This window comes from Danio aesculapii, chromosome 25 (assembly GCF_903798145.1).
Source record: "Danio aesculapii chromosome 25, fDanAes4.1, whole genome shotgun sequence".
NCBI lineage: Eukaryota > Metazoa > Chordata > Actinopteri > Cypriniformes > Danionidae > Danio > Danio aesculapii.
Window position 1 is genome coordinate 23,832,242 of NC_079459.1, and position 25,274 is coordinate 23,857,515.

General features: G+C 37.6%; 1 protein-coding gene and 1 long non-coding RNA gene across 3 annotated transcripts in view; both read left to right on the forward strand.

The window, feature by feature from the left end:
• Positions 1-18,689, forward strand: LOC130219258 (uncharacterized). Its single transcript, XR_008836043.1, has 3 exons — positions 1-138; positions 11,907-12,010; positions 18,603-18,689. It is a non-coding gene; the product is annotated as an uncharacterized LOC130219258 (long non-coding RNA).
• The window catches only part of ano10b (anoctamin 10b), a 14,672-nt gene continuing 8,078 nt past the window's right edge, over positions 18,681-25,274 (forward strand). The window contains exons 1-5 of one of the 2 annotated variants that reach the window (XM_056451579.1): positions 18,681-18,770; positions 18,851-18,931; positions 21,126-21,342; positions 23,081-23,254; positions 23,745-23,885. In XM_056451579.1, the coding sequence (XP_056307554.1) occupies positions 21,141-21,342; positions 23,081-23,254; positions 23,745-23,885 (517 nt within the window). In that variant the 5' untranslated portion in view covers positions 18,681-18,770; positions 18,851-18,931; positions 21,126-21,140. Of the gene's footprint in view, positions 18,775-18,850; positions 18,932-21,125; positions 21,343-23,080; positions 23,255-23,744; positions 23,886-25,274 lie in introns of both variants that reach the window. The other variant, XM_056451580.1, reaches the window with a different exon arrangement.

A 25,274-nucleotide genomic window follows, 5' to 3' on the forward strand; every position in this document is an offset into this window, starting at 1 on the left:
TTAAAACCTTCCAAAAATGTTTTTGTAGAGCAAATGCCAAGGTTGTAGTTAAAGAAATTGCTGATAGTAGTGTTATGACTGACGAAATGTGAAGATAACCAACACAAATGCAACAGTAACGTCCATCAAACCATCTCGGTAGGTTCATAAGGATAATGTATAACGTTAAGGTAATGCGAATCGATAACGTTTATAATTTTTAGAAATGCTATAAAATAATACAATTTTTACCTCGGTATATCATGTGAAGCCACTTTATGTCCCTGAAGTAAGGTATTTAAACTCTAAAAATCATTTTGGAGTAAAAATATGTAATTTCCCACAAACTTCCCTACTGAAAAAAACTGCTTAAACCAGCCTAGGCTGGTCGGCTAGTTTTAGCTGGTTGACCAGCCTGGTTTTAGAGGGGTTTTGGACATTTCCAGGCTGGTCTTAGCTGGTCAGGCTGGAAAATGACCAGCTAAAACCAGCTTGACCAGCTGAGCCAGGCTGGGAGCCCAGCCAAAGCCAGCAATGTCCATCTTAAACCAGGCTGGTCAACTGGATTTAGCTGGTAATTTTCCAGCCTGACCAGCTAAGACCAGGCTGGAAATGACTGAAAACTAGCCTGGAATGGCCAAAACCCCTCTAAAACCAGGCTGCTTAACCAGCTAAAACCAGCCAACCAGCCTATGTTGGTTTAATCCATATTTTACAGTCTATGGTTTAAGCTGAATTTTTCAGCAGGGTGATGTATTTTTGGACGCTATGCTTTAACTTAGCGGCTAAAATGTTAGCATTTAAGTTTGTTTATTAAGTGTAATTTTTCACTTCACGATATCCAGAACAATTTCTTGCTGACAAAGGGGTAAAAACTAGTATTTTGAAGCATTGTGGCAAAGTATAAATCTTTTTTTTTTATTTTTTATTATGATTATTAGTTAGTATTTTGCAGCCAAACTTAAATTGAATGTATTAATATGGCAAGTGGTTATAGTCCTGCATATGCCTGACAAGATTTTGTGGTATGTAAATAATTAGAAAAAATGAAAATGTGTGATAAATAAATTAAATTAATTTAAATACGCAATTAAATTTCAAATACGCATAGGAAATGTATCAATGATCATTTTGAATTAATGTAATGTGTTAAAATCCATTTTGTTTAACTTCCTGGACATAAAAAGTTACCATCTGCTCTTGTTCTGTAATATAATCCGCTCTCATAATTTGCATGAGTGTTTACCAAGCTGACAATCCTGTTCATCCACCTTCAAGTTTCCATCTGTTTAGTGGTTTCAGGTCAAATAATTTTGATGAAGGCTATCTGCTTTTTCACAGTTAGTTTACACAAGAACAAGCACATTTTTTTCAGTATTGATAGTGTAATCATTTATTGTGTACCAAAATATGTCATGGCATCACCGTATCAATCACAGTTTTATGTAAACTAATGACGTTTACAGAGAATTCGCTTGTGTTAAGTTGCATTAAGAATAAATGCAAAAAATGACAAATATTTAAAGCTAAATTACCAGACTTTTTAGTTGTATCTAACATTAATGTGTGTGTGTGTGTGTGTGTGTGTGTGTGTGTGTGTGTGTGTGTGTGGTCTTGTTTGTATAAACACTCAATGGCCACTTTATTAGGTACACCTTACTAGAACAGGGTTAAACCCCCTTTTGCCTTCAAAACTGCCTTAATCCTTCATGGCATAGATTCAACAAGGTACTGGAAATATTCCTCAAAGATTTTGGTCCATATTGACATAATAGCATCACGCAGTTGCTGCAGATTTGTCGGCTGCACATCCATGATGTGAATCTCCCGTTCCACCAATTCCAGGAGGTGCTCTATTGGATTGAGATCTGGTGATTGTGGAGGCCATTTATGGCAAGCTGTTTAACTTTTATTAATTCTCAGGATATGTATTCTTGATATCAACAATTTAATTCTTGATATCAACAATCAACATTCTTGATATCAACAATTCAGTTCTTGATATCAAAAAAGGTCATTGTTAATATCAATATTACATTTCAACTAGTAACAACGTTAATTCTTGATTTCAGCAATGATGTCCCCATTCGCAGAAATACAATTATTGATATCAAGAATTCAGATTCTTGATATCAAGAATTCAGATAATTGATATCAACAATTTAATTCTTGATATCAAGAATTAATATCCTGTTATCAATAAAAGACAAAACGGCTATTCTGACAAGCTATTTTTACTTTTATTGCTTAACCGCATATGAATTATTGATATCAAGAATTAAATTGTTGATATCCAGAAAACGATTTCTTGATATCAACAACTTAATTGTTAATATCCAGAATGCGACTTGTTGATATCAGGAATTGCATTTCCACTAGTAACAATGTTAATCTTTGATACCAACAATTCAGTTTCACTAGTTAAAATGTTCAGTCTTGATATCAGGAACTGAATTAGTAAGTATTATAGTCCTTGATATCTGTAATTGTATTTTCCCTAGTTAAATGTCACCATAGACTGCCATTCAAATTTAATTGTTGATATCAAGAATTGATTTCTTACTAGTTAAAAATTCATAACAGAAATACAATTCTTACTTGTAAAAGCATTTATTTTTTATATCAGTTGTCATATGGATACTAGTGCAAATGTCTATTCTTGATATCAACAATTGAATTGTTACTAGTAAAAATGTCAATTCCTGATATCAAGAACTTAATTTCACTGGTTGAAATGTTAATTCTTAATATCTGCAATTATATTTCAACACGTTACATTTGTTATTTGTGATATCAACAATTAGGGAAGTAATTTATGATATCTAAAATGACTAATCTCACTAGTAACAATTACATTCATGATATCAGAAATTAACATTGTCACTAGTGACGAACCAATTGTTGATATCAAAAATGAATATCTTTTCTAGTTGAAAACTATTTCTTGATATCAACAATTTAATTCCTGATATCAAAAATGTAATTATTGATATCAACAATTCAGTTTTTTATATCAACAATTACATTTTCAATATCAACAATTACCTTTTTGATATCAAGAACTGAATTGTTGATATCAAGAACGTTGATTGTTGATATCAAGAATTAAATTGTTGATATCAAGAATACATATCCTGAGAATAAAGAAAAGTCAAAACGGCTTGCCATAGGCCATTTGAGTTCAGTGAACTCATTGTCATGCTCAAGAAATCAGTCTGAGATCATTTACGCTTTATGACATGGCGCGTAATCCTGCTGGAAGTAGCCATCAGAAGATGGGTACACTGTGTTAATAGGGAAGGACATGGTAAGCAACAATGCTCATTTAGGCGAAGGCATTGACACAATGCTCAATTGGTACTAATGGGCCCAAAGTGTGCCAAGAAATTAATCCCCCAAACCATTACACCACCACCACCAGCCTGACCTGTTGACACAAGGCAGGATGGATCCATGCTTTCATGTTGTTGATGCCAATTTCTGACCCTACTATCCAAATGTCGCAGCAGAAATTGAGACTCATCAGAATAGGCAACGTTTTTCCAATCTTCTGTTGTGCAATTTTGTTGAGCCTGTGTGAATTGTAGCCTCAGTTTCCTGTTCTTAGCTGACAGCTAACAGCAAACTTAGCTGACACACACCCGGTGTGGTCTTCTGCTGCTGTAGCCCATCCACCTCAAGGTTGGACGTGTTGTGCATTCAGAGTTGCTCTTCTGTATACCTCAGTTGTAACAAGAGGTTATTTTTATGTTGCCTCTTGGCCAGATTATGAAAAAAATATAGCTTGGGGTACCACTGCTACGCTAATGACACACAAATCTATGTTAGTATTCGCCCGGATCTCAACAGTGCTATGTCAGTTTTATCTGTCTGATTTTTAGAAATTAAATCCTGGATGAATCAAAACTTCCTTAAACTAAACTGTTCCAAAACTGAGGTTTTACTATTTGGCACTCCTACTAGTGTTAAACAGTATAAGGATTTCACACTTTCGGTTGATAATGTTCAACTGTCCCCTTCTACCCAGGTGCGTAACCTTGGAGTCCTTTTTGATGCACAGCTCAGTTTTAACCCCCACTTCAAACACTTAACAAAAACTGCCTTCTTTCATCAATATTTCATGGATTAGACCATTGCTCTCATGACCTGATGCAGAGAGGCTTATCCATGCCTTTATCACATCACGTCTTGATTTCTGTAATTCACTTTTTGTGGGTTTACCTACAAGTTCTCTCGGAAGATTACAGTATATTCAAAATTCTCCCTGTTACTTCTGTACTTCAACAACTACACTGGCTTCCTATTAAGTCGCGGATTGATGTTAAGACCTTGATTTTAACCTTCAAAGCAACGCATGGTCTAGCACCATTTGTGACCTGGTGAATCTTGCCACTCCAGCCCGCAGACTTGGTTCGGCGTCGGGACTTGCCCTGTATTAACCACACTGTAAACTTAAGACCATGGGTGGTAGAGCTTTCTCATACAGTGTGCCTAAGCTGTGGAATGCACTTTCCATCAGCATTAGGAATGCTGCTTCTCTGGACTGTTTTAAGAAACTTCTTAACACTCACCTTTTAAGGATTGCTGTTAACTTAGGATGATCATTTTAACTTTTTTATTCCATCTTATGGTTCATATTCTTATTGGGGTTTTTTTGCATCTTTTTTATTGTTATGCTGTTTCTGCTATTGTTGGTATTTTGCCTTGTAGTGCTTTGTGTCTAAGAAAAGCGCATTACAAATAAATGTATTATTTTTATTATTATCATTATTTGAGATACTGTTGCCTTTCTATCAGCTCGAACCAGTCTGTCCATTCTCCTCTGACCTCTGGCATCAACAAGACATTTGTGCCCACAGAACTGCTGCTCACTGGATATTTTCTCTTTTTCGGACCATTCTCTGTAAACCCTAGAGATAGCTGTGCGTGAAAATCCAGCTTGTGTGGCACCAACCACCATGCTACTTTCAAAGTCACTTAAATCACCTTTCTTCCCCATTCTGATGCTCAGTTTGAACTTCAGCAGATCGTCTTGACCATGCTTAAGTTGCTGCCATGTGATTGGCTGATTGTTGGACCGGTGTACCTAATAAAGTGGCCAGTGAGCATAAAAAATAAACTATTATATATATATATATATATATATATATATATATATATATATACAGGTCATTCAGGTTGTCTTGGAGGGGAGCGGTGTCCAACCTACAGCCTCTAAACACTGGGGTACCTCAGGGTTCTGTTCTTGGGCCACTTCTCTTCTCCATCTACACGGCATCTTTAGGAACAGTCATCCAGAAACATGGATTTTCCTACCACTGCTATGCTGATGATACCCAGCTCTACCTCTCTTTTCACCTTGATGATCCCTCGGTTCCAGCTCGCATCTCAGCCTGCCTGTCAGACATTTCACACTGGATGAAAGATCATCATCTTCAGCTCAACCTTGCGAAAACGGAAATGCTTGAAGTTTCTGCCAACCCGACTCTACACCATAACTTTTCCCCCAACCCCCCCCCCCCCTCCTTTTTGGTTCAGTCCCCATGCACACCGGACCCAACGTGCAACCATCTTCATACCTGCCCCACAGTTTGCGCGCCTTCACCGCCCGCACCTGCCACCGCCCAAACACCCCCCCCCCCCAGCTCTTCACCTTTCGCGCACCCGATGATCTGAATGTTGGCAGGTATGGCAAAGTAATTGTTTTTTTGTATCAGTGTACTATATTAACTTTTTTCTCTTGTTTTCCCCTTACAGTCTGAACATAAAAAACACACATCACTACATTGTATTGATTTAGAAATTACACTCATTTAGATGCACATTAACATACCTAAAAACCCAAACAAGATGTTCGCCGCTTCACCCTCACCTTCTATCTGTGTGGATATGGACATTATGGTTGTACAGACTCCTTTATGGCCAGTAACAACCTCTGCCACCTCATACTCCAGTACCCACAGCATTGCTCAGCCTAAACACACTAGGACAAATGTCCAGTTCAGCTCCTCCATTCTTTCTGGTACCACTCCAGTGCCACCAATCGCTTGGAAACATCCACTTGATTCAATGCAAATGTGCACACACCTGAATCAATTTCCTCCCTGGGACAGCAAGATTTGCATCCTGACTTACTCACACCTGCTAGAGGAATTCAACATGTCACACATCAACTTCAAAGTGATTTGAATTTCTTAAAATTTGTTTTTGAAAACAAGAAAATTCCATGACTCATCTTACCCAGGAATTGCAAACATGCATGTCATCAAACCACCCAAATTTCTGACCTGAAAAATAAGGTTCTAGAACAACACAGACAAATTCATAAAGTGGTTTCTGACAAGCATGAAGAAATGAAGAATGCTGTTGACCATGGGGTCCAACTGTCGAAGAAATTGTTTCTTGAGGAATTAACTAAAGTCGAAACCAACATTCTTGCTGAAGTTCGTTTCCTAGTTCAGCAGTTACAGGTGGAAATGCAGCAAGACCTGAAAAGTATTCCCCCAAAGTGTACAAACCAACCAGGAAGCATTTACAAAAGGTTTAAAACAAGTTCAACAAAAGCTGGATGGATTGTGCATCTCTTCTAAATAGTGGCAAAATATGGCAAAAAGGTAAGCCAGAAGTTGAAAACACAGTTAAAGGAAGTGAAAGAAACATTATCTGCATTTACATCACCACTTGTTTCACCCACCATATCACACAGTCCAGAACCTGTCATTTTAACTGAAACAGTTTAACCTCTGTCTGCTCCAGGTATGCCATCATCTTCTCCTTCCCTAATCAGAAATGACTATTTGAGACTTACTTTTCCCACCTTTGGAAGACCCAGTGATGACTCTGATCCTTTAAATTACCTCACAAAATGTAAAGACTTCTTGGCACATCATCCATTATCTGAAGTGGACGTGCTAGCTACTTTCAGGACAGTCTTACATGGAACTGTCCATGACTGGTGGAAAGTTGCCAGATTTTCCATAGCCACGTGGTCTGAATTTGAAGTTGTTTTCATTTCTGCCTTCTCATCAGAAGACTATGAATATGAACAAGCCGAACGTGTTCGAATTAGAACGCAAGGAGAAAAAGAGTTCATTAGAGTTTTCGCTTTTTCATATAGAGCACTATGTAAAAGGTGGAAGAAGACCCTGACAGAGGGTGAACTGGTTAAAATGATCCTCAAGAATATTAGACCACACCTAGCCAGTCAGCTTCGTAGTCGTGTATCAACAGTGGAAAAGCTGGTTAAGCTTGGTCATCAATTAGAGAAGGACTACGAGCACCAGTTGATGTACGAAGGCAATATCAAGAGTAAACATCTTTCAGTCCCACCTCCACTTCCAGGAAATCGGAATGTGGAGAAACACTCAATTTAATGTTGGCATTGTAAAGGACATCATGCTCCTGGTAAATGTCCCTATGTCACCTCACCGGCCAATCAATTCAACCCCTCATTTCGTCCTGCAAATAACAAGGGAGCATTTAAGAATCCAAACCCAGGTCCAACCCAAGCACATGATGCTGGTACGACGCCTACAGCTTCTCCATTTGTTTCACTGGTAATGAGTTTAAGCAATTAAATATTTGTGTTAATTATTAGTGTCAATAATATGACCATAATTATGATATTTAATAATCAATAGTGCACATACAGACATGTAATTGTTTCATTCATACCTGATGCCAGAGGGCGCCCTGACACTGTAACGTTAACTCCAGATTTTCCAGACTCATGGAGGAGTTTTAAAACTTTCCAAAAATGTTTTTGTAGAGCAAATGCCAAGGTTGTAGTTAAAGAAATTGCTGATAGGAGTGTTATGACTGACGAAATGTGAAGATAACCAACATGAATGCAACAGTAACGTCCATCAAGTCATCTCGGTAGGTTCATAAGGATAATGTATAATGTTAAGGTAGTGCGAATCGATAAAGTTTATAATTTTTAGAAATGCTATAAAATAATTACATTTTTACCTCAGTATATCATGTGAAGCCACTTTATGTCGCTAAAGGAAGTATTTAAACTCTAAAAATCATTTTGGAGTAAAAATATGTAATTTCTCACAAATTGCCCTACTGAAAAAAACTGCTTAAACCAGCCTAGGCTGGTTGGCTGGTTTTAGCACATGATGCCGGTACGACGCCTACAGCATCTCCATTTGTTTCAAAAACAAAAAGGGGTTTTGTGGAAAACACTTCATGTAAAATTCCTCAACAGTTAGTTGTTCCTATAACACCTGGCACCTGGAATGGGAAGGCTATTCTTGACACTGGAGCAAGTTATACTCTGATCCATGAAGAGTTATTGAAGCTGCTCCAACCCAACAAAAGCCTTCATCCTTGGACTGCTGGACCACTATACTTGGCCAACTGAGAGGCTGAAAATCCATCGGGTTGGATTAATGTGACCATTACCTTGCAAGACACAGACATAGCAGTGCAAGCAGTGGTTCTCCCCTCTCCATCCTTGTCATATACAGCTGTGTTAATTTTGGATTACATCAACTATAGTGGACTTATTCTGAATGTTGCAGCGGGAGAGTACATTTTCAATAATGCTCCACAAGTTAAGTACTTTTTCCAACCTGGACCGGCCAGCATACCTACCAGTAGATTACCTGTTCAACCGATGAGCAATATCACAGGTAGACAACGACTGTCCTTATTCAGTTCAGTTCCACCCCTCAACCTGTAGTGGTATGTAAGGAAACCTATGTACCTTGGTTCAACCAGTGATCATGCTCTTATTGAGGAAACCCCTCAGAAAGCAGCTATGCCACCAGAGGAGGAAAGACGGCTTAGGGACATTGTTGAATCACATCCAAATGTATGTACTCACCGACCAAGAAGAACTAAGGTGTTGGAACATTACTTGTACCTCCGCCATCAGGTACCCATTAAACAACGAGCTTACCATCTCAGTGCAATGATACAAGCCATAGTAGAGGAGCAGATTGAAGGGATGCTAAAGGCAGGTGTCATCGAACAGTCTTGTTCTCCATGGGCATCTCCAGTAGTTCTTGTCCCTAAGAAAGACAACAGTCTTATGTTCTGTGTGGACTATAGAAAACTGAATGCGCTAACAGAAAGTGATGCTTATCCAATAAGTAACATCACAGAGGTTTTAGAGTCCCAATTTGGAGCATTGATATTCTCAAGCTTGGACCTTAACTTGGCAGGTACCACCTCTCTATCACCTATAGAGGGTTATATAATTTTAATGTTATGGCCTTTGGACTGAAAAATGCTCCTGCTACCCTCCAACGTTTAATAGAAGTCGTCCTGAGAGATTTACTTGGAAAAATTTGTTACGTCTATATCGATGAAATTATCATTTACTCACCCACCTTTACCCAACATCTTCATGACATCCACACCATCTTGGAGAGACTGGAAAAAGCAGGTCTAAACTTAAATCTGAAGAAATGTTCCTTTTGCCTACCTGACCTTTCTAGGCCATGTGGTGAGTCACCAAGGAATTGCAGCTGACCCCAAGAAGGTGGAGGTCATTCACACCCAGTCCCACAAAACATTAAGGACGTGTGGGCTTTAGACAAGTGGCAGCACTATTTGGAACCAAGGATGTTTACAGTGGTTACAGACCATTCTGCTCTGCAATGGGTAATGAATTCCACCAAACCAGCCAGTCGACTCATGAGATGGGCCTTGCATTGCAACGCTATGATTCTGTGATCGAGTATAGAAGAGGACGGCTGAATGTCGCTCCTGATGCCTTGTCTCGCATGTATTTCATGCCAGGTTGTAACTTGTACACCACTGAAAAGGATCTGCCTGATTTCCCTGTCACCCCACAAACCATCTGGGAGAAACAACATCAAGATGCAGACATCATGAAGATCTTTCAAGCTCTGGCCAAAAATGAGCAACAGGAACAAGACCAGTACACGGTGTTGGAAGACAAGCTGTATCACATCACCCGCCTAGCAGACGAAACAGTTCATTACAATGTAGTCATTCCATCTACTCTTATACCAACAGTGCTAGAATGGTACAATGATACTCCCTTGTGTGGACACTTGGGAATTTACAAGAAGTACAAGCAAATACAAGATGTTGCTTATTGGAATGTGGACTGACATTAAAAAAATATGTCAAAAAGTGTGCGAAATGTCAATTCACCAAATGGGACAACCGGAAACCAACCAGACAACAGTTACAGCAAGTTACAACAACACGACCAAATGAGATGTGGGGAGTTGATATAATGGGTCCAATGCCAAAGCCTGGAAAACAAAATAAATACTTACTCGTTTTCGTTGACTACTTCTCCAAATGGGTTGAACTATTTCCCACCATACTAAGACAAGAAATGTTGACTCGATGGGGAGTTCCTGACTATATGTTGTCAGACTGAGGAGCGCAGTTTGTCTCTTCTCTATTCACGGAACTGTGTGGAAAATGGAACATCACTCCAAAACTTACCACTGCTTATTACCCACAGACCAACTTGACGGAAAGGGTGAATCGCACTTTGAAGTCAATGATTGCATGGTTTGTGGAGGACAACCACAACATGGCATACATGCTTACCAGAGTTACGTTTTGCTTTAAATTCTGCGATCTAGGAATCCATTGGGATGACGCCTGCCAAACTCCACCTAAGTCGGAAAATCCACAGTCCCATGGATAAACTGCTGCACGGACGTGGTCTCTCACCAACCAGGCCTGCATACAACATGGTACACCAAATTACACAGTTGCAAAGGCAAGCCAAAGAAAATTCCACAAAAGCTCATTCAGTGTTAAACTAGCTCCAAAGTGGAAAAGACCATACCGCATTATCCAGCAACTAGGTCCTGTGAACTACCAGGTATCCCTTGAAGACACTGGTGAAGATGTGAGAAATGTTCGTGTGTGTAATCTCAAACCATGTTTCCCCACGGCATAGGAGCTGGAAGCAAGGGAGAAAGAATCACACAAAGGTCCTCCCACTGAAGGATCAAAAAAGATAAAAAAAAATGTAAATCCTCGTAAGCATCGAACAACATGGGTTGTTCTCATGAAGGGATGGAGGAGAGTGTGGCGAGACGAGATTCCACTTACAAATTTTTCTAAGTGCCACTAGGGGGCGCTGCTCCGACTTGCCCTTCCTGGAGCTTCCAAACAATAACTAGGGGGTCGGGAGGAAGTGGAAGTTCAGGTAGGGAATAGGAGGAGATAAAAGAGGGTGGAAAGGTAAGAGAAAGGAAGTTTTTTTCGTGTGTGTGTTTGGTGGTGAAGAATTTGAGAGAGAAGAGAAAAAAGGTGCAAGAGTGGAGAGCTGTTGGTTATGACGAGTGTGTGAAGACATTAAAAGACGGTGGCATGTAGTGATTGTGGACGCGGTGGGCTAGGAAACTAACTTCACAAGTGATTGTGTGCGAGGGGTCTCCTGGCTCCTCGGGGAATCTCATGAAAAGGTGGACCTATACAGATCGACATTGTTTGCCTGGGTCAGTAGTTCATTTGCATTCATTCATACACCCATACAAATGCTGACAATCTACACACACATTGCAACTCCATTACACAGGCTTTCGTTACATTTCTTTTTCTATCTTGCTCCCGTTATATCAGCCACAAATTATTATTGAACTGTTTTTGTTGTTATATAAGGAGTGTTAATTTTGTTTATAAATCTTTAAAACTGTTTGTCTAAAGATTGAACAGTGATGAAAAAAATATATATTTTTTGTTCAGAAAACATTTTCGTTGTACTGTGTGTTAAATATATAACAGTTGATTCCATTTAAAAGTGTGTGTTGAGTTATCTTTATGTTTTTCCCTTTTCTTTTTCATTGTGTGCATGGTGGTTGAGTGCTTGCCACGGCTATCCAGGCTTTTAATGTATTATTTGACAAGGTAATCTTGTCTAGCACCCGAGAGTTTATTAAAAAAACCTATAACCTTAACCATTTTTTTTGTTCAAGGTCTGGGATTAAGGGCCGTGAAAAAGCTGATCCTTGCAGTACCGATGTGGACCAGCGGTTGAGCGTTGTATTGCGGTACAGGCGGCCTGTGTTTGAGTCCCATAGTAAGCAGTTTTTGAAATTTAAAATTTGAATTTTTTTTCAAAGAATGTATTAGACTTATTTTAGACAACACAACCACCATTACAAATGTTTCTTTATGAAAAAATTCTACCGAATGTCATGTCACAACACAGAACGGCCATGTAAATATCATGTAAAATCATCTGTTACTTCATACTTCACAATTTGACATCAACAAATAATCAAAAGGTGTCAAAAAAGTAATCCAAATACGATACCTAAAATAAGCAATCCCATGACAATGCACACTACAATTTTCAACAAGTATTTTGTAATCAGTAATGGGCCGTTTCCACTGAGTGGTATGGTATGGTACGGTTTGGTTTGGTACGCTTTTATGGACGTTTCCACTGTCAAAAGGCATACCGAACCGTACCAAACCACTTTTTCGGCACCCTTTTGAACGGGTACCAAACACTAGAAAGGGTACCAAAAGGCGGAGCTAGACGCACAGCTGAACGCTATTGGTTTGCGGAGAAATGTTATGCTTATGCAACAAGCCAGAATGAAAACAAAGGGGCCGCCATGTTTAAAATACACAGCCGAGAATACAACATAAATATATATACATATAATAACAAGCCATGGTCAACCCCGGCTCAAACAAACCTTGTTTTCATCTTGATGAACAGGCCCAAAGCCAAAAAGAAAAGCAGATTTACCCTGTGTCCCTTTGCTTTTTACGAGCTAGTCTGAACCGCGAGCGGTTACACTTTCTTGCTTGCGCTCGCGTGTGTGACTATATCTGAAATAACAAACTTCTTGAGCTGATGATAATAACGTGCGCTTGATTATTGACGTGCTTTTGAAGCCTGATTGTGTCAGAAACTGACAAACGCAAGAGTGATCCATTTAGAAAGAAAAGGACAAATGCGAGAGTGAAGCGCGAACAAAGGAGAAGCCCGACAAAACTCAGGAGCAAATTGTTTCAGCAACCTGAATCACAAACAAACTGCCATGTTTAACTATTATTATCGCCTTTTGGACTATTCTGAACTGGGAATGACAGAATTACTCTCTAACAGAATTGACATGTTGGTGACCTGGTGAAGATTACAGACACAGATGAGAAGTTTGCACTGACTGTGGGCTGTTGCGTGATGCTTATGAACCTAAATACGGACTAAATGTATGCTGTGTGTCGTTTTTCTGTAATTGGTAACATATCGGAGACTGTAAGGTTATATATGTGTTCATATATGTTGCATTTATATATTTATTTTATATAATTGCAGACGTTACAGTAGGCTATTTTTGTCGTTGATCTGCAGTTATAATCAAATCATGTTCATAGAAAGGTTAGTAATATACATTTTATAAACAAGTATTTATGTGTTTAAAGCATCTGTATTGTGAGAAGTGCTTCTCGTATGATTTGTGAACGACCTGTACGGCTTTACTGTAGACATTTATTCAAACGAGAATGACGTCGACTAAAACTCTGTCATACACCACGCCCACCAAAAGGGTACCCTATGAAGATATTTTTGGTGCAAAACTCCCAAGCAGCTGTAAAAGTGTCATTTGTAGTATATAAATATATAAATAATAGCCACAAATGTTTATCAGTAAGTTTGTACTTGCAGAGCAAATTTGCAAGTGTGTAGGTATTTTTTGTCTCCAACAAACACAACGCAACATTTACACCTTTTTAAATTCTTCAATGCAGGTGCACAAATCCCATCAGACAAATCACAAATACAGAAAGTCATCCACTCATGTTCTTTGCTACTATTGTTGCAGTGAATATGGTGCAAAACACATTCACACACCTGCATCCAGAAATGTGAAGTCACAGACAAAACTTGCACATCTGTAAAGTAGAATGTGTATCTGCACAAAAAGAGCTGAACGCGTGTAGAACGTCTGATTAATTTTATTCTAAGCACAAACACAAATGTGTTACTGCAGCAGCTCAAATCTGCCGCTACAAGCACTGTTTTTCACTTGCAAATCTACGTCTCTCGCTCTTCTGCACCAAACATCACTGTGATATTTGGTGCAATAGTGACTTGTGTATCTGCCAACCAAAACGTGGGCTCTCAGAGAAATTCAGCCAATAGGGGATGGGGCGTGATGTCAAAGCTCTAGAGTTGCGGCGGCTGAACTTCAAAACCGAAACCATACCCTTTGCGAGATTCGCCGTATCTATACCTGGTTTGCGTTCGAAAATTCCTGCTTAACTATTCCCTAGTTGGAGCAAACATGCCTAAAGAAAGGAGTATGTTTGAAATTTTAGTAACCATAAAAAAGTACGCCAGATGGATACCTTTCTACTCCAGGAAGCCACAGCATACGGCCTGAAGGAGGAAGAGGATGCGATCAGTTTGAAATGTGAGTATTAAACCAAAGATAGTTCCTTGTGTTAAACTCGCATTTGTTGAGCTACTGTACAGGGCACTGTAGAATTGCTGAGGGTGTAAAGAGGCTTTAAATTATAGTTATTTTATATTGCTGTAAATGTTTATTATGTAATGTTAGATTCTCCAGTAAGCACATATAAAGAAACGTTTCAAAAGTAAAAAAGATCATTATCAGATGTCTGACAGAAAAATATGTGAAGTATTGCAGATCACAAGACTAAACAGACATCTGAGTGAGTGATGTATTTGGGCTGATGTAGAATCTTGTCAATATTGTTTAGATTAGATACATGTAATTTTAATAAATGAGAATTAAGGCTAATTTGTTAAATCTGTGCATCAGTATAGGTGATCAATTGAGGAAGGTTTGTGTTACATCAGCAACTACACCAACATGTTATTTGAGCATGTGAATCACAGAGGTGATTTGTTCTAGTCACGATGTTACAGGGAGGCTTTATTGAGTACAGTACAGAAATTAAGAAAGCATCTTTTACATTTGCTATTTATTATTAGTTGTGTTTTCAAACATTGATCACGTCAGCTTTCTGATTGCTGGTGTGTGTGCTTTTTCTGCATAGCTGTTGTGATGGAGCTAGACCTGTAGACAAGGGAACTAACACATTTGTGGAAAAAAGAATCCAAAATAAGAGGTAAGATAATTTTATTATTAGCACTACAGAAATCAAATAACACATTGTGATTAAAATGACTTTGTTTTTGAATGTTTTTTAATGTTTTGTATGATCTGTAATATTTGCAGATTGGTGTTGGTGAGGGTAAAGAAGTCCACAGCAGCATCCTGGAAATGCTGTAGTGCAGGGGTGCCCAAACTCAGTCTCGGAGGACTGGTGTCCTGGAGAGTTTAGAGTCAACTTCAATTAAACTCTGCAAGACAGCAGCAGTTCTGGAGTTTGGGCACCCCTGTTCTCCTGTAGTGCAGTAAACGAGACCCTGTATCAGTCCACCTGCCCTTGTGTCCTCATCTGGGCCAGATGTTGCTGTGGTCTCGTCATCATCCGTATCTCGGGCATGGACTGCCATGTATCCCCATCCTGTTTCAGTCTGGCTGCAACAATGAGGGATGTGATGATGGCGAAGTCCCTCTGATCATCTGCACAACTGGCCCAGCTGTGTGGAGAAACAGCAAAACATGGGCTTCTGTCTGTAATACATCTCTATTAGAATAAAGCTTGGTTTCATGTGTTGGTGACTTGTATTTAGTTTCATGTGTTGTTGACTTTATTTGTCATGATTACTCATATTCATTCTTTTAACAATATAATTATGTTTCTGTTTGTTTTCAATAAATAATGATAATACTTTCAATAATGTATGCATTTCCATTCTTTAACAGAAATTTAAGAAAATAAGATACATTGTCTGGTGGCAATTCATGTAGATTTACTTATATAGTTAATTGTTCACATCATTATTGAAAGGGTTGGGGTGAGCTAGCGATGCATTCTTGGCTAAAATGTTTGGTAAAATTAAATGTTTTTCGAGTGTAAAATTAATCATAAAAACATGGTAGCATTGGTTATTAAGGTAAAGCTGGTTTTATATTTGTACATTTAAACATTTTAATGGTCCCTATATTGTTTACCATGGTACTTTAAAAATTCGGTCTGAATGACTTCAAAACACATTAGCACAATTTAATTGACTGTGGGCAGTGCTGTATTTTGATAGTCATTGGCTGCTAATATGATTTCCCTATAAAGAATTTGAAAACAATATTTTTCTGAAATTATATTATTAAGGAGAAAGTCAACTATGCAACTATAAAACCAACTTCACCTCAATGCATTGGACACACCCTGGTCTGCCATTTTTCTAAAATAAATATAGCGTATGAATTAAATAGTTTAATTTACAAGGTCGTATTATATGAGAAGACTGAATAGCGAACTTGACATTAGGGGTAAGCTAGCCACGTTACCTTTTGTTAAACAAGAATTGCTATCCTAGCTATGAATATCGATCACTAACATAGTTATATTTAAACTAACAAAAAACTGTACAACTATACATGATTTTATAAAAAGAAGCAATGAAAACGTACCTTTACTGGACTGCTGCTTTTAGGATGTCATCGTTTCCCCACTGGTTCTGTCGCAAGCTCTTTTCTATGGCTAAACAAGGTCAAGGAAACCTCTTCTGATTGGCTGAATTTCTCTGAGAGCCCACGTTTTGGTTTGCAGATACACAAGTCACATTTGCACCAAATATCACAGTGATGTTTGGTGCAGAAGAGAGAGAGCACGAAACGTAGATTTGCAAGTTAAAGGGCACCTATGGTGAAGAATCTACTTTTCAAGCTGTTTGGACAGATGTGTGTAGATATAGTGTATAGACAGTCATATTGGGGTGATATAAACACACCCAGTCCTTTTTTTCAAATTTAACAACATAAAAACGGTGGACCAATTAGAGCGGTTTTCAGACCGACCGCAACTTAACGTAGGAGTGCGGTCCCCCCGCCCACCAATATTGATTGACAGCTGCGTATTAACATGTCCGTGGTCACGTGTATAATCATATCAACAAGACCAGACGTGCGCAAAGCAACCGTGAATAAAAGGTCAGTTCAGTTCGCTAGGATCATCAATCATCATCAAATCAAGAGTGAGTTTTACAAGTTTAAAATGTTTTAAAACAGAGCACGTGTGTAATGAATTACAGCGATTTAGCTTTAGCTTAATTTAGCTTTAGCAGTGAGGATTAACCTGTATCCTGTCACATATGCGTGCAAACAGAGTGCGAAGCTAAGCGCGCACGCTGTCTCTCTCTCTCTCTCTCTCTGTGCATCAAATACTGATTGGTAAAGTTCTTACTGTAGTATTTCTTACAAATGCGACGTGAGATCTGCTTCCTGAGGCAGCAGAGGGTGGCGATTGAGGCATGTTGCTGACAGGCACGTGGGAACGGTGGGCAGGGAGGACTATCCTTAAAGGCCCAGTACAAAAAAAACAGCAACCAGGTTTTACCGGCTAGAATACAGACACTTCAGACAGCTATAACAAATACTCTGATGGTTGTTTTGAGCTGAAACTTTACAGACACATTCTGGGGACACAAAAGACTTATCTTAAATCTGGAAAAAGTGGTAACCTATGTGCCCTTTAAAAACAGTGCTTGAGACTCGAAGCTGCAGATTTGAGCCGCTGCAGTAACATATTGGTGTTTGTGCTTAGAATAAAATTAATCAGACGTTCGACACGCGTTCAGCTCTTTTTTTTGCGTGGATACACATTCTACTCTACAGATGTGCAAGTTTTGTCTCTGACTTCACATTTCTGGATGCAGGTGTGTGAATGTGTTTTGCACCATATTCACTGCAACAATAGTAGCAAAGAACATGAGCGGATGAGTTTCTGTATTTGTGATTCGTCCGATGGGATTTGAAAAGGTGTAAATGTTGCGTTGTGTTTGTTGGAGACAAAAAACCCTACAACAAACCTATAACAAACAGAACATAACTGTCCATCATTATGGACTCAAATACAGTCATCACAGTTACATTATAATTATTACAAAAATTATTCATGTTGTGAATGGGCCTTTACACTCGTGAAAAGTGCCTAGAAAAACATTAAACCATTGTACAACTGACCTGAGAGAGATAAAACTCAACATACCGAACAGGCAAATTAAAAAGGCGAATAAAAACAAAACGCACATACATTCAAATCGCCTCCAGCAATGCAAACACGTGAACGCCAGCTATCAGATCTCTGACTTCCCAAACAATAAACAAAAACTTTATGAATGTATGAGCGTTTTGTTTTTATTCGCCTTTTTAATTTGCCTGTTCGGTAAAGGCCCATTCACAACATGAATAATATTTGTAATAATTATTATGTAACTGTGATGACTGTATTTGAGTCCACAATGATGGACAGTTATGTTCAATTTGTTCTTAGCAATATTTTAATTATTACAAATATACATTTATTTTCTACAATACGCTCACACAACCTACACATAAATTTGCTCCGCGAGTACAAATTTGCTGATACACATTTGTGGCTATTATTTACAACTACAAATGACACTTTTACAGCTGCTTGGGAGTTTTTCACCAAAAATACCTTCATAGGGTACCCTTGGTAGTGGAAACGCAAGCCTGATAAAGGTGACCCGTACCGACCCGAACCGTACTGTACCAGTCTGTGAAAACGAGCATAAGTAACTTATTTATTTTCAGACTCAAACAAGGCAGGCAGTAGGACCCAGATGTGCCTGGACTGCAGAAAAGCTCGTTGAAAAAAAAAAAGAAAATGTCCCTCCACACCCTAAAGCCAGGGAGGAGAGACGTTCATCTGCATTCTTCTTCTCTCCCAGTGAAGCTGCGCATGGATTGGCTCTGAATCGAGTGAGTAAGTGTGCAAAACAACACATCCTGGAAGTGTGTTGTATGATCCGTGTGTGACTCAAACTAATGTCTTGATTTAGTTTCAGACAGGACTGTGGGGGGGAGTGTGGACATCAACAACACTGTCCAGCGTCTGACAGAAGGTCTCGGCTGTTTGACAGGTAGCCCGCTTAAAAAAAACACACTTCCTGTTCAATAACTGCATCTGTCAGATACTTTCACGCTCTAATTTCGGCTCTTCCTGCTGATTTCTTTGTTTCGCTTGTGTTTTAGTTGAGCTGACAACAGAAACAAACCAGTCTTTAAGTAATGCGACTGTTATTTAAGTAGCCTCCTTTTAAAGTTGTGTGTTATTTGTAGTTTAGTACATGATGTTCGTGTGAATGCTGAAAAAGGCTGCTTTGTTTCATTGAAGTTTTGTTTATTGTTTGGGAAGTCAGAGATCTGATAGCTGGCGTTCATGTGTTTGCATTGCTGGAGGCGATTTGAATGTATGTGCGTTTTGTTCAGTATGTTGAGTTTTATCTCTCTCAGGTCAGTTGTACAATGGTTTAATCTTTTTCTAGGCACTTTTCATAAGCGTAAAGGCCCATTCACAACATGAATAATATTTGTAATAATTGTTAATGTAACTGTGATGACTGTATTTGAGTCCATAATGCTGGACAGTTATGTTCAGTTTGTTATTAGCAATATTTTAAATATTACAAATATACATGTATTTTCTACAATAAGCTCAAAATCAATTTGTTTATCTTATATTTGATAAATCATACAATATCATAAATTTTCATTCAACATTTCTTCAGTGTAAATAAATTTTATATGTATTTTTTTTATATGAGCAATATCACACGAGTAGCAGTGCGATGTGGCTGTATATCGGCACTAGTGGGAGGTTTGCGTTGAGTGTGATATTGTGTTTATACAACAGTTCGACGGCATAATCGTGTATAATAATAAAAGTCCTACAATAACTATATTTTTTGTTTGCCTTGTTTTTTTACTCAGATCATTGTATCAATACTATTTTAAAGATTTATACATTTGAAATATAATAAATATAACCATAATTGTAGGTCTCAAAAGCCCCTTTCACACAGTGATACCGGTAAATATCCAGACAATTGCCGGAATAAATTTACCGGTATTTTTAAAAAGGGCCTGTTTACACATAAAGACCTTTCCGGAAAATTGCCGGTAATTTTCCAGAAAGGTCTGTTTGTGTGAAAGGGGCTAAACTGGATTCCTGGAGGGCTGCAGCTCTGCACAGCTCTCCAACCCTAATCAAACACTAATCAAGGTGTTTAAGACTACTATGTTGCGTCCCAATTCGCATACTTTTACTATGCCCTAAAGGTATGTACTTTTTTGTGAAGGAAAAATATATACTTTTGAGTGTGTAATAGAAAAGTATTTAAGCTTTGGGACATACTACTTTCTCGTTAAAAGATCGTTGTGTTGCTTAGTTTTGAGCCCTGTCAATCATCTACACATCATCCGCAATTCTTTCATATTTAATTACATACCTTACTGGAGAAGCAGCAGCAGGTTAATCTCTCATTCACGAGACTTCCTTGCAGAGAAATCTCCTTAGGTCTTTGGATAATTATGCATTCAGACGTTAATGTCCAAACACGTCTTTATATAAGTTTAGTATTGATGTTGCAGATGAAATATAACACAGGAAACGAGATTTAAATATTTTCCAGTTGGCTAGATATTAATTAACAGTCAAACAAACATTTTTACCAAAGCCTCTCGGTTGGTCTCGCGCGTCCACCATGTTTGTAGTTTATTTCCACTTTTCACCCGTGTTTGTAGTTCTAATCGAATTCACGTCCAACACACAATGTACTGTGGGCAGTATCCGCGATTAGAGTATTAAATTTGTACCGTAAATAGTAAACCATCAGGGGACCTTTGACATACTCTTCTCAACTTATTACAATTTGGGACATACTAATTCTATTTTCAAAAACCATTTAGGATGGATAGTATGCAAATTGGGATGCAGCACTAGAGACTATTAAGCAGGTGTGAGTTGGAGGTGGTTGGAGCTAAACTGTGCAGAGCTGCGGCTCTTCAGGAATTGAGTTTGAGGCCATTGACTTAAATAAATATGTTTGTTGCTAAGTGTTTAAAAACAAACAAATGTTTTATGATTGTAACATGATAGCATTACAATAATTAAATATAATTTAATATCAATTCATTCATCAAATTGTCTACCACTAAATAAAAATAAATATATTTGTACGTGTCCTTTGAGCCAACCTGACTATTTTGAAATGCACTGTAAGATGTTTCTAAAACTACAATGAAAACAGATACCCACTCTCTCAATGGTTTCAGTTCCAAAGGGACACCATGACGTCCCAGAAGGAACCCCAGGAGGGACTTTCAACCCCGACCAAAGTGACTGGGCCAAGCTCCTGGTCCCGCGTCAACTGTCCCTGCTGTATCTCTCCTCAAATTGAGCCTCTGGTCCTGATCCAGCTGGCAGAGAGCGTCCAGCCAATCACCAAACAGTGGATCATGTCTGTGATAGCAGCCCCTGCCAAAGCTGGAGGTCAGAACATAATTTGCTGTATAAATGAAGAAATATTATCAAACAAATTTCACTTAATTTTTTCAAGTTCTTTCATAGCTGTATGTATATATATATATATATATATATATATATATATATATATATATATATATATATATATATATATATATATATATATATATATATATATATATATATATATAATAAATAATAAATAAATAAATAAATAAATAAATACAGTTGAAGTCAGAATTATTAGCCCCCTTTGAATTTTTTTTCTTTTTTAAATATTTCCCAAATGTTTAACAGAGCAAGGAATTTTTTCACAGTATGTCTGATATTTTTTCTTCTGGAGAAAGTCTTATTTGTTTTATTTCGGCTAGAATAAAAGCAGTTTTAAATTTTTTAAAAGCCAAGGAAAATATTTACTGTCATCATGGCAAAGATAAAATAAATCAGTTATTAGAAATGAGATATTAAAACTATTTTGTTAAGAAATGTGTTGAAAAATCTTCTCTTCTTTAAAAAATAAACAGGGTGGGCCAATAATTCAGGGGGCTAATAATTCTGTGATTCATTAAAATGTATGGAGGCAAGGACACACACACACACACACACTGTAATGCATTAAAATGTATGGAAGTACAGACACACACACACACACGCACACGCACACACACAAGTAATTGTAATGTCAAAATTCCTTAAAATCTGAAATCTGGAAAATAAACTTAACTTAAAAGAATAACTGATGTTTATAAATAAATAATACATTTGTTACATATACATATGTTTAGGAGATAAAAGGGCAGATCTGTGATATGGAGTTATATGAAAATATCAAAGTTATATCAATATTAAGCTTAAATCTAGCTGTTTTGACTTTTTATTCTGTATTTAATTAATCAAAATGGCAGCAAAGTGAGAGTTGCAAGAGTTTACTGTTTTCTGTGTAAGAATAATTGCAAAAACATTAACTTCCAATTGTTTATAAGAGATAAGGTCTGGAAACATGGAATATTTTATATTGACCTATTGTCTTTTACTTCAAATAACTACTCTAAATAATACTCATATTTGAAATTTTGAAGACACAATATCAGTAGTTTATTTAATAAAACTCATGCTCATTTCACTCAAAACATAAACCTATTAATTCCAATGGAGTATATGCGCAAGGACCTTTAATTTTTAGTAAGCCAGCATCAGCACTTCTTGTGAACTGTCATGCCATTACAATATCACCACATTTAAGATCTGGTTTCTTAAAAAAATCAATGATCTCCATTGCCTGATTGATATATGATATAAAGTGGGTCCTAGAGCAAACAAAAAGCAGTGCATTAAATTCCATTGATCCGCTCCATGTCTTTAAAATATGGAAATGTATTTTACAACAGTATGGAGTTTCTGTGTTAGCCTGCTGCTGCTGACTGTTCTTGCCTTTAAATGGTTTTCATCTCGTTTTACGCTTGAACAACTAAATGAATGCTTAAGTCTATTTAACTGCTTATATTTTAATTACATTACAACATCAATGCTGTAAAAGAAACCTTATGAAATTAAAATGAGTCTTTAATCTTTAATCATTAATCTTTCACCGGAAGTTAATTGGTGGCTGAAAAACACGAGCTGTGCATATAGCCCAAAATAATGTTGAAGGGGACTCTTATTTTTTCAGTGGCTGTATGTAAATATAAAACTAATTTGGAAATAACAGTTTAAACTTAGTTTCCATCTTCTCTGTTGTGTTTAGGAGCTCAACTGTTAGTTCATCCTGGTGAAGACATGAAGGGGGACATGATAGTTGTGGCGGCCCCTCGTTGTACCCTACACAGGGTGACTGAGGAACTGGGCCTCTGCAAAAGATACCAGGATGGAGACATGAAGGCCTTCTCATTTGAGGACCGCGACAACTTTTGTAACATTGGTGAGGATTTCAGATTATGCTAGCTCACTGTCATTACCTGTATCTCATATTTTATACTATTTCATCATTCATTCATTTTCTTTTCGGCTTAGTCCCTTTATTAATCAGGGGTCGCCACAGCGGAATGAACCGCCAACTTATCCAGCATATGTTTTACGCAGCGGATGCCCTTCCAGCTGCAACCCATCACTGGGAAATATCCAAACACACTCAATCACACACATTCACAACGGACAGCTTACCCAATTCACAGTTACCACATGTTTTTGGACTGGGGGAAACCGGAGCACCCGCAGGAAACCCATGTGAACACTACCCACTGCGCCACCGTGCTGCCACTATTTCATCATATTCCTACTGTTTATTTAAACGCATGTACCTCAACGGTGATGACAAAGTAACTGCGGCCTGTGTTTGTGTTAGCATGTAAATGTTAGCGTCTTGCTAATATATTACCTTTCAGACCTTTGTTATGTGACTGTTCCTGCAGATGACACACAGCAGTTCCTGACACTGGCCGAGAGGCAGTTCATAGTAAAACATGAAATGGATCTAATGAAAGCCTTAGAGGAACAGCGTATCCCAGGAATCCCTGCACCCAAGGGGAAGTTAAAAGCCAGAGAGAGCATCTGTGAGTGTGTTTTTGTGCTTGTATTTACATGTTATTGCTGTTGCAGTATGCATAATCAGATTGCAACCATTCAAACTTGCTTAAAACGTTGTTAGTAAGTTTTAGAACTTTGCTAATATGTTAGCATTTTTAGCCCATTGGCAGCATCTCAATAGCATGTGTTAGGATATTGCTAACATGTTTTAGCATGTTGCGAATTTCTTTTTATCTCATTACCATGCTGTTAGTGTCATGTTTTAGCGCAATGCTAACATGATTTAGCATAGTGCTAGCATTCTAAAACTTTTATTCACTTTTTTCATGTTTAAGCCTGTTAACAATGTTTTAGTGAATTTGGAATATTTTAGAACTTTGATTACTTTTTGCTAGCATGTGTTAGCATGCATAAATTAGCATTCGCTACACATTTTTATTTTGTTACTAAATTGTTTCCTAGCACGAATTAACACATTGCAAACATGTTTTTGACATTTAGCATTCTAACACTATTAACAAAAATACTTGTTGGGTAATATTGCTTTTTAAAGTTTAAACCTGTTGATAGCGTCACTCTTTTGAGCACCTTTTATTTGCACCTTTTAGCACAGTGTTGCACAATGATGCTAAGATGTTTTAGCATGTTCCTTGCACGTTTTAAAACTTTGTTTTATTGTAACGTATTGCTATTTTTTAACATATTGCTAACATGGTTAACTTGTTGCTCGCATGTTTTAGAACATTGTTAGTCTCTCAGTGTTTCATTGCAGGGCATTATGCAAACATCTTTTACAATGTTTTACTAACACGTTCTAGGCTACTTTTTAGGTTTTGCTATGTACAGTAGATAAATAGATAGATACATGGATAGATGGAGAGATTCTAACACTAATAAAAACATCCTTGTTGTGTAATGTTGTTTTTTAAAGTTTAAACGTGTTGCTAACATGTGTTAAAACAGATTGCTAGCATTACCAGTATATTTGTGTATGTTTTAGCACAGCGTTGAACAATGATGCTAAGATGATTTAGCCTGTTCCCTTCCATGTTTTAAAAATTTATTACATTGTAACACATCGCTATTTTTTTAACACGTTTTAGAACATTGCTAAGTTCTCCGTGTGTTTCAGTACAGTGCAGGTTAATAACATCTTTTAGATTGTTTTGCTAACATGTTCTAGGCTACGTTTTAGGTATGGATAGATAGATAGATAGATAGATAGATAGATAGATAGATAGATAGATAGATAGATAGATAGATAGATAGATAGATAGATAGATAGATAGATAGATAACACACTGCTAACATGATTTAGCACAACACTTTAATGTTTTAGCAAGTGTTAGCATGTTTATAGCATTATTTATCACAGTGCTAGCACATTCCTAGCATGGAAAAATATAAAACACATA